This window comes from Monopterus albus, unplaced genomic scaffold (assembly GCF_001952655.1).
Source record: "Monopterus albus unplaced genomic scaffold, M_albus_1.0 scaffold12.1, whole genome shotgun sequence".
Classification (NCBI taxonomy): domain Eukaryota; kingdom Metazoa; phylum Chordata; class Actinopteri; order Synbranchiformes; family Synbranchidae; genus Monopterus; species Monopterus albus.
Window position 1 is genome coordinate 4,805,893 of NW_018127892.1, and position 9,943 is coordinate 4,815,835.

The following is a 9,943-nucleotide window of genomic DNA, read 5'->3' on the forward strand; positions in this document are numbered from 1 at the left end:
GGTGCAGCTTCTGCAGTAATGCGGTCGATGTACCGGTCCGTCGTGGTGAAGAAGGAGCTGAGCTGTAAGGCGAAGCTCTCGATTTACTGGTCAATCTACGTTCCGACTCTCACCTATGGTCATTTCATATCCAGTCTTGTTTATTTTATAGTCATCAATGTATATTTGTCAGTGTAGGACATCTGCTCTTGATTAACTTGACTACATGCCATAATTAATATGAATTAACTGATCTAGCACTGGTCATTGTCATCGGTATCTCTGGCACTGGGTGAAGCAGCATAAGACTGACTATGATTAACCCCAGTTTAGGGTATTAACACTCAGGTCCTGAGCTGCCTGTAAAGTTAATAAAATGATATATACAGTATGGTGTTCACTCAGCCAGTATTGGTGAGAGATCTGAATGTCATCGATACTAAGATGTTTGTTAATGTTAGTCAGGTGTAATGGTACAATATGTGCTTGACTTTAACAGCTCTGACGCAAGCCAACCCCTTGGAGCTCAGGTTACGCAGCTGAGCTAATGGCTTCTCAAATTACCGCTGCAAAGCAAGCATCCTGATGTACAGTGCAAATACAATAGAAAGGAAAAAAAAAGGGTGTAACTTACAGGATCTGCTTTTCCATTATGTGTGGGCTTGACTTAGGGGCACTAATGAGGACTTACTGACAGTTTATCTCGGAGATACTGAAATAAATGTCTGTAGTGATTCAGCAGAGCATGAATCCAGTGAATCCAGCAAGCACTCATGTTCCCATGGAAACTCCCCTCCCTTGTCAGACAGCACTTAAAAGCTATCCACACATCTCTCTGTGTGTCATTGTGACACTCAGAGTTGTGCAAACCACCTGTTTCCACCTGCCGCAAGACACATCCAGGTTTGTTTGAGAACCATATTATATATCTAGAAACCTTATATGGTTGTTTAAAGCAGCAAAAAAAACCTTCTTCTTCCTCCTGTGAATCCACAGTAATTGTATTGTATACAGTATACAGCATATTCACTGTAGCATAATGAGAGATCTAGTGGTAACAGTGGTAATCCAACATTTTAAATGTACACCATGTTAATGTAATAGTACATGTATAATATGCAGGAAGAGACCATAACATATTAATGTAGAAAATAATACTTTTATGAACCACAAATCCTTACATTACATAAAGCTGTGTTTTCTCTACATGCAAAACAGTCTTCTATTTAAATGCATTTATGTCTTCAGGGCTTCATTTTCTTCTCTGATTCAAGGATCTAGATTGAGACAGAAGAGAAGCACTGCCTGTTTTTGAATGGATTTTGGCAGCACTGGAGCCCCTGTTGAGGTGGATGGGTTGAAAGTGAATTTGCAGGGACGAGGGGGAGGCAGCAACAGTGGACACACAATCCTCTGACGTTTCTGACACCAGACCACTTTCTCTACCTCTTGCTTCCTTCCATTTGTGTCCCCGCTGTGCTTCACTGCTATTCTGCCTGTAGGATGAAGAAATGAAACGATGTTATGATGAATCATTTACAAAACATGCTTAATGCTGCTTGTTAGATTAACGTATTCTAAACCAATAATACCTACAATAGACTCTTTTGCATTTGTGTCAGTTTTTCTGCTGGTGTGCTGAGCAAAGAAAGGCTCCATTTCTGCTGAGGTGAAACATCCTGTTGATAAAAATGCATTGTTTTGATATCATTTTCAATATCAAACCAATCTGTAAATATACATCAATTCACATATTTTCACATTTTGCAACATCACAAATGTTGATCTGCCCTACCTGGGTGCCACTATGTTGTGTTCTTTCCCTTAGTTTCTCAAGGCTGCTGTGTAGGGCAGTGTTTTCCTGCTCCATAACTTTTATACGAATGCTATTTGCCTGCAGTTGTTGTTCCATATCTAAAAGTACATTTCCTGTACCTTGTAAGGAAGCAAAGAACAATATGTAATACGTATAGTAACTGTAGTTACATAGTTGGCAAAATAATGGCTGGATACAAGGTTCACACTTTTCTAAGTAAAGCACATGGAATCAAAATAGAATTACAAGACACTGATGGCTCTGCCTTGTACAGTTGCACAGAAATGAAGAGGTATGAAAACATTCAAAATTTGTGTACTTTGTGGTTGGGCATGCACCAAGGGGCTGAGCTCTGGGTTCAGCCACACTCTTCTTTAATTCATCTATGTGTGTTTCTAGTATCTGCTTTTCCTTTTGGAGCTTTAAACACAGGTCCTGTTGGGGAACAACATAAAAGCACAAGGTTTAAACGTATTCATTATGGGTATTATTAGGCACTGAAGGGATCAAATATACCTGCTGTTGAGCGAGCTGAGCTTGCTGTTGCTCCTTCTCCTCTGACATCTGTTGCAGCTGATTGTGTAAGTCCATCTGACTCTCCTCCTTCTCTCCCAGCTGCCTCTGCAGCGCTTCACACTCTTCGTCAAGTGCATCGACTCTCTCCAACAAAGATTTCTGCTTTCCCTGCATTGACTGGACACAACAACAAAAACATACTACTGTTAAGTAGTAAGATGGTCAAGGGCTCCAGAGGGAAACAACAAATAATCTGGTGTATGTTGTGACACTGACCTCTTGCTGACGACAAGCACTGTGGTACTTGGCTTTCTCCTTGTCAAGAAGGACTTCATTTTGGGATATTTGACTCTCTAACTGCTGGATTCTTTGTTGTAGTTTACAACAGGCTTCTTCCTCTATGTGTGAGGTCTTCACTTTCTCCTGTAGTTCATTATTTTCACACTCTGTCACAAAATCAAATGGCCCATTATACAGCATATTTGTTTATTTTGTGTGAGGAACTAAGACAAGTGTATTTCAATGTGAATATGGTAAAATAAATACAGAACAGTGGCATGATGGTAAATTAAATTTTGTGTGTCCTTACCAAGTGCTTGTAGTGCATCTTGTTGCACTGCTACTTTCTCTTTCAGCCTGGAATTACTCTCTTCCAAGGACAACGTTTCTGTTACAAAAAATATTAACCATATACAGTAGCAGTAAATGTGATCTCAGTGACTTCCCATTGTGTTTATTTGTAGATTTACTGCACCTCGCTTCAGTTGCTGTTGCTCCTCTTGTAGCCTTTGCTCTGTTTCTTTCATGGACCTCTGTACTTTCCGCAGTGAAAACTCCAGCTCGACTATGTTTGCTTGGTATTTTTCCCTCTCTTGCTTCAGCTCTTTCTGTGCTTTTTCCACCTGAGCCCTAAATCTCTCCTGCTCTCTTTCTGCTGCTGCTAGTCTATCTTTAAGAGGGTGTACTGTATCCCGCACATCTTGTAGATGTTTTGCTAAATGGCCCATGTCCCTAAGCTGCTCCTTGGTCCACTGAGCAACATCACCTGAAGTCATATGTCCTATCTCCAGGGTGTCTTCCACAGCAGCCAGGAGTGGCTGTAGAGAGGAGGACAGACCCTCACTCTGAAAAAGTTCCACCAAAGCATCTCCTGTTTTTCTCAAAAGGGACTGCACTTGATAACAGGCATCGCAAGGGATGAGGGATGATTCAAATGCCTGGCAGCTTACATTACGGGTGTCTGCTTTAGGACAGCATGGGTGATCATGGGTAGGACTGGAGGGAATATGATTTTGTGGCAAACACTTAATAGAGCTTGTTGAAGACTGGGCAGATAAATTAAATTGGCAGCAGTCACCCCTTGAACTCATCTGAGGGGAAACAGATGACACAGTCTCTGTCTCATCACAGTCATAAGGTTTTGATTTTGTCTGCCTGTTGCTCTCTTTGTACATCCCCTACAAAGAAGAGGAAAGCATGAGAAAATAATAAGACCTATCTGTTCTCTGGTAACATTTTGGCATTCTTCTTTGATTGCTTTAATTGTTTTCATCTTCATCTACAGTAAGCAATATGCGTACCTTAGAGTTAGAAAACTGAACTAGTTTACACCAGTAATTTCTGACTACAAGACCAACTGACAGGCATCCTTTCTGCTGGGTGTGTTCTCCCCTGGGACCGCACCACAGCAGCTCAACATAGGCATTGAAGCTTTGTAGAAGAAGCAGCAGTCTTGTTCAGGGAGTGAGAGAAAAAAACAAGTCATTTTTATTCTTTAGAAATTGCTTATTAATGTGATGTAATGGGTTGTTACCTGTCAATCACGAGTTCCAATAAGATAATGTGGGAGTGCTGATTGAATGCATCTTCCCCATCCACAAAGTCATACTGCTCCAGCAGATCTACCATGTCCAGATTACAGGAGAGTTTATCCGGGAACTTCCATGAGGAAAAACGGACTGGTCCAGTTCTAGAAAACACATCCAGAATGGCCCCCTGAAGATCCACCACATCTTTTCGGAGGCTTTCAATACAGTCTTGGCGACCCAGGAACTGACTCATGTCTGACAAGCTAGCTTGTATTTTTGTCTGACAGAGCAACCAGGGTGAGTTGCAGCTTGTTGACATCTTATCTCCTTGACGACTAGAAAAAAAAAAGTACTACAAGTTCCACAGTGCTTTGCGGCGTGTTTCCGGAAGTAATACGTCTCCATTGGGCCAACGAAAGCGCGGACGCAGTAAGTATTCAGTATTCAACCACAGCAAACTTAGACTTTTAGCTGTAATAGATGGCTCTCTTACATAGTAATAACGTGGTATAATACGTGTATTCAATTATTTATGTTATTTTGTTGGTTGTGTGTTTCCAGGTAGCTTCCAACTTTATAAAAGACAACGTTAGCCATGCCGCCTGGGCCTGTTCAAATCGTTCAGCCGGAGACCAACAACAAGGTAAGAATGCTGCTGCAGCTTAGCTAGCTAATGTTAGCAATATAGCTAGCACACATTTTCTGCAGCGAAACTAACTAGCTAGATAATTTATCGATACAAACAATGATCATAAAGGCTCTATTCTATTATAAAGCCTCGTTCGGTTCTTTCAAACCAGGAACTCAGAGGGACGACTCAGACCACTTGGATATATAAAAAATATAACCGTGCTGGTTTATTCAAAGGGTCACAGGCAAGAATTAACATTACACGTCCAGGCAGACAAAACATGAAGAAAATAATGTGTGTGAATGTTGATTATGTGGTGTGTATCTAAAAACAATGTAACACAACAGTCCACATTAAGACAAATATTATGGTTACTTTTACCGTCATAATAACATTTATCCCTGACTGCAGCCTTTCTCTGCTTTAACTAACCTTGCATTTAACAGCCTGAGGAAGACATCCTGGCTACACTAACATCTTCTAATACAACAGATCTCTAATCAATATCTATCTAACTAAGAAAGTACCTAACAATCACATCTTCTAAACGTAAGATGACATTATTTCCGCGGTACAGCGAAGTCTGTTACCTGGATATTTTTTTCTTCAAAGTAACGTTACCGTTAATATTTTGTGGGGGTTTTCCAAGTGTTGTTGTGCTTTGTAAACGAGAAGCTAAGTTACATTTCTCCCTGTTGTATTGCTATGGTGGCAGCCACATTCAGATGCAAATGCATTCCATGTTTTTTTAATGAACTGACTTAAGATGAAGCTAATGTGTAGGAGGTCAGGTATAACAGATATGTGGTCATGGTAAAGGTCCGGGGACAGCAGATTCTTAATTAGACATTGCCTATTTTTTCTAATCTTCTTTATCATATAATCATATAATCAACCTTATCATATAATCAATATAAATGTTGTCAACAGAGTGATGCAGAAGAAACCCCAGCCACCAAACCCATTGTTGGCATCATATATCCGCCTCCTGAGGTCCGAAATATAGTTGACAAGACAGCCAGCTTTGTTGCCAGGTTGGTTACTTCATATGTCTCCGTTGTCTAATCTGCAATCTTAACTGGATTTTATGTCTATGAAATGACTACGTTTTTGTCGTTTCACAGAAATGGGCCTGAGTTTGAAGCAAGAATCCGTCAGAATGAGATCAACAATCCAAAATTTAATTTTCTCAACCCTAATGACCCCTACCATGCCTACTACCGTCACAAGGTCAATGACTTTAAGGAAGGCAAAGCCCAGGAACCCTCTGCAGCTGTGCCTAAGGTTATGCAGCAGCAGGCCTTGCAGCAGTCCCAGCAGCTTCCTCAAAAAGTGAGACAGTGCATTTCCATCTACTCTTACTTTAGTTTTTTTTAAATTGCTTATAATTGGTCATGTTTGTTTATAACAATTAATATTTCATGATTGTCGATAGGTGCAGTCACAGGTAATTCAGGAGACGGTTGTCCCCAAAGAGCCACCTCCTGAGTTTGAGTTTATTGCAGATCCTCCGTCAATCTCAGCATTTGACCTGGATGTTGTGAAGCTCACTGCCCAGTTTGTTGCTCGCAATGGGCGCCAGTTTCTCACTCAGCTCATGCAGAAAGAACAGAGGAACTACCAGTTTGACTTTCTTCGGCCACAGCACAGCCTTTTCAACTACTTCACCAAACTGGTTGAACAGTACACTAAGGTGACCTCACAGATTGCTCCTCTCTAGTATTATTTCTATTCTTTTTTGGGTAATGATGCTAAATTGTATCTTGCTCTTGTCTCTCAACCTTTAGATTCTGATCCCTCCCAAAGGCCTCCTGGCCAAGCTAAAGAGAGAGGCAGAGAATCCAAAAGAGGTTATGGACCAGGTAATCTTTTTCTTTTTTTTACTGTGTTTCTCAGAAAAAACATTTAATAGCATTGCTCTCATGCTAATCAGCTTCCCTACTGCACAAACACACCAGGTGAGGTACCGTGTTGAGTGGGCAAAGTTCCAGGAGCGTGAAAGAAAGAAGGAGGAGGAGGAAAGGGAGAAAGAGCGGGTAGCATATGCCCAAATCGACTGGCATGACTTTGTAGTGGTTGAGACAGTTGATTTCCAGCCCAATGAACAAGGTAATATAACCACAATCATTAACATCTTAAAATGTTTAAACCCCTAAATGTAGCAAGAATCATTTGTCTATATTGGTATCTCTGTTTCCCCAGGCCACTTCCCACCACCCACCACACCCGAGGAGCTTGGTGCTCGTATCCTAATCCAAGAGCGCTATGAGAAGTACGGAGAGAGTGAGGAAGTGGAGATGGAGGTTGAGAGTGAGGATGAAGAGGATGAACGGGAGAATCGGGACGAAGGCCGCCCCTCACAGCCTGATCAAGACACACAGGTGCAGGACATGGATGAGGTAAGACCTGATATAGTAAGTCATCATTGTCCTTCCTTCACCAGTTATATGCTGCTATATTTGTATACTCTTACCTCATACTATTGGTTTGGTTTGATGCCCCTTGTCTTATTCTCATTTTCAGTTTAACTAAATATACTACCTATGCTTGGTGATGCTCTTCTTGAACAGAAATAAAATAATGATAAGTGCTGGTAATAACATATCATTCTTCCCCTCCTGCTTCTTTAGGGATCTGATGAAGAGGATGAGGGCATGAAGGCTCCTTTGCCACCAGACAGCCCTATGCCACCCCCACTGCCCCCAACTCCAGACCAGGTTATTATTCGCAAAGACTACGACCCTAAAGGTAACACATGCTCTCTTATATAACATAACACCTATTGCATAACAGGCTATTAACATGTACAGTGTGTGCTGATCTAATATTGACTCTTCTTCCCAGCTTCCAAGCCTCAGCCCTCAGTTGCAACTCCAGACGAGTATCTCATTTCACCAATTACTGGCGAGAAGATCCCAGCCAGTAAGATGCAAGAACACATGCGTATTGGTCTGCTGGATCCGCGCTGGTTGGAGCAAAGAGACCGCATAATCAAAGAGAGGCAGATAGAGGACGAAGTCTATGCTCCTGGTTTGGATATCGAGAGCAGCTTGAAACAGCTGGCTGAGAGGCGTACCGATATCTTCGGTGTGGAAGAAACAGCCATTGGTAAGAAGATTGGTGAAGAAGAAATCCAGAAGCCAGAGGAAAAGGTGAGAAGAGTTAACAGTTTAAATTACACAGTGTGGGATCAGAACAGTCACTGAGATGAAGGAAATTAAGTCAGTACCGTTTTGATCCTCAAAGATTTATATGTAGCTTGGTTTGTAGCTTGGTTTGTTTCTCTCTCCAGGTGTTTTGTTGTCTGTAATACTTGTGTTTTTCCTCCCTGACCAGGTTACCTGGGATGGCCATTCTGGTAGCATGGCTCGTACGCAGCAGGCAGCACAGGCCAACATCACGTTGCAAGAGCAGATTGAAGCCATTCACAAGGCCAAAGGGCTGGTGGGAGAAGATGATACTAAGGAGAAAATTGGCCCAAGCAAGCCAAGTGAAATTCATCACCCGCCTCCCATCCCCTCCTCTGCAGCCAATTTGCCTAAACCCAATCCTCCTGTCACAGCAGTGCCTCGCCCACCTGCTGCTGTGAGCCTATATTTAAAAAGATTGTTCATACTTAATTAAATGTTCTCTGTATATACAGCATGTTGTTAATATTCCACAAATGTGCTCATTATACAGGTGGCACCTCCAGTGCGTACCACCCTTCTGTCTGCTGTACCTGTAATTCCAAGACCCCCTGTGGCTCCTGTAGTGCGCCTAGCACCAGGACAAGTTTTAGCACAAATGCCTCCTGTGATTCCTGCTCCCCGTATCAATGTGGTCCCTATGCCTCCATCAGCACCCCACCTCATGGCCCCGAGACCACCCCCCATGGTTGTTCCAGCTGGTAAGATGGTTTCTAGACACCTACCAGTGATGTTCAAAGTGAAATTTCAATGTTTAATTGTTCTAATTTGGCAGCTGAACTTTGTCCACATAGCCTTTCTTACTTTTATCTTTTTAAATTCAAATAACCTGCTTCTTCCGGCAGCATTTGTCCCGGCTCCTCCAGTGCCACAACCACCCAGCTCTGCTCCTGTGCCGCCGTCCCACCCACCTCCACCTCATGAGGATGAGCCAATCAGCAAGAAGATGAAGACAGAGGACAACCTTATTCCAGAGGAGGAGTTCCTTCGTAGAAATAAGGTTTGTTAATGCAGTGAAATGTCAGTGGTTAATGACACGAGTTGTTGGATGTATGAACTGTGTCTGGTTTGCTTGAGTTAATGTTTTTGAACAGAGAAGTAAAGTATGCTCATATATAGTTTCAAATGTGATGGCTGAGAAACATCCAATATTTTTATTTTTCTATCAGTGAGACAGAAATATATGTAGCCTTAGCTGTAATAAATATTGTCACATTATTGATTCGGCCCGTAACACTAAAATTCATCCTGTTGTTTCTTGATTCCCCCCCCTCTCCAGGGCCCTGTGGCAGTTAAAGTACAGGTTCCCAACATGCAAGACAAGACCGAATGGAAGCTGAATGGCCAAGTGCTGAATTTCACTGTCCCACTCACAGACCAGGTATTCATATGTTGGCTTATTGTTTCCCTCTTTATTTATTGCATGCCTCTGCACCTACTCCATTCTTATGGATGTGAAAATGCAATGTCTTGTCTTCACAGGTGTCTGTTATTAAAGTCAAAATCCATGAAGCTACAGGCATGCCAGCAGGAAAACAGAAGTTGCAGTATGAGGTAAGCTTTTCTTTGAGCCTTATTGGAAAATATGAGGTCTCATCTGCATTAATCTGAATGACTGATTGAATAATATTTATGTTTTTTTCCTTCCATTATAGGGCATTTTCATCAAGGATTCCAACTCCCTGGCTTATTACAACATGAACAACGGTTCAGTAATTCATTTGGCACTGAAGGAGAGAGGTGGGAGAAAGAAGTGAGCTGAGCACTAAGAAGGAAAAGATTTTACTTGGGGGTGTTTGGTTACTCAGTCCTGTTATATCCTTCTAGTTTGTCATTTTTATAATTCCTTTGTGCTTTTCATAAAATGTTATGTGAACAGATAACTCTGTTACTCTAGAATGATTAATTATACACTGGCTGGCAGGAAGGCTTCATACTATAGATTAAAGTCTTGATTTGTTCATGATGATATATGGTGTTTGGTAACATGTAGAAACCCCACAGT

At 41.7% G+C, this 9,943-nt stretch overlaps 2 protein-coding genes and 1 long non-coding RNA gene across 3 annotated transcripts; 1 reads left to right on the forward strand and 2 right to left on the reverse strand.

Annotated features, from left to right (window-relative positions):
- Positions 1–974: 974 nt before the first annotated feature.
- On the reverse strand, positions 975–2,152 carry LOC109954796 (uncharacterized). Its single transcript, XR_002274192.1, has 4 exons — positions 2,115–2,152; positions 1,775–1,914; positions 1,576–1,658; positions 975–1,475 (listed from the first exon to the last, which is right to left on the reverse strand). It is a non-coding gene; the product is annotated as an uncharacterized LOC109954796 (long non-coding RNA).
- A 1,968-nt stretch (positions 2,153–4,120) lies between these two features.
- ccdc157 (coiled-coil domain containing 157) lies at positions 4,121–4,444 on the reverse strand. The gene has a single exon (XM_020590387.1). The coding sequence runs from the start codon at positions 4,436–4,438 to the stop codon at positions 4,121–4,123; it is 318 nt and encodes a 105-aa protein (XP_020446043.1). The 5' UTR covers positions 4,439–4,444.
- Positions 4,445–4,460: 16 nt separating this feature from the next.
- Positions 4,461–9,937, forward strand: sf3a1 (splicing factor 3a, subunit 1). The gene is made up of 16 exons (XM_020590384.1): positions 4,461–4,548; positions 4,681–4,762; positions 5,681–5,784; positions 5,875–6,082; positions 6,186–6,443; positions 6,538–6,612; positions 6,709–6,859; positions 6,953–7,149; positions 7,381–7,498; positions 7,595–7,902; positions 8,087–8,335; positions 8,432–8,639; positions 8,784–8,938; positions 9,218–9,319; positions 9,421–9,492; positions 9,594–9,937. The coding sequence occupies exons 2-16, from the start codon at positions 4,715–4,717 to the stop codon at positions 9,693–9,695; spliced, it is 2,355 nt and encodes a 784-aa protein (XP_020446040.1). The 5' UTR covers positions 4,461–4,548; positions 4,681–4,714; the 3' UTR covers positions 9,696–9,937.
- Positions 9,938–9,943: the final 6 nt, after the last annotated feature.

Excerpts from the sequence above, each read along its gene's own strand:
- ccdc157 (XM_020590387.1), bottom strand. The coding sequence starts at position 4,438 with ATGTCAACAAGCTGCAACTCACCCTGGTTGCTCTGTCAGACAAAAATA.
- sf3a1 (XM_020590384.1), top strand. The coding sequence starts at position 4,715 with ATGCCGCCTGGGCCTGTTCAAATCGTTCAGCCGGAGACCAACAACAAG. Across the intron at positions 8,939-9,217 it reads AGTTCCTTCGTAGAAATAAG|GGCCCTGTGGCAGTTAAAGT; the intron begins GTTTGTTAATGC and ends CCCCCTCTCCAG. Across the intron at positions 9,320-9,420 it reads CTGTCCCACTCACAGACCAG|GTGTCTGTTATTAAAGTCAA; the intron begins GTATTCATATGT and ends TTGTCTTCACAG.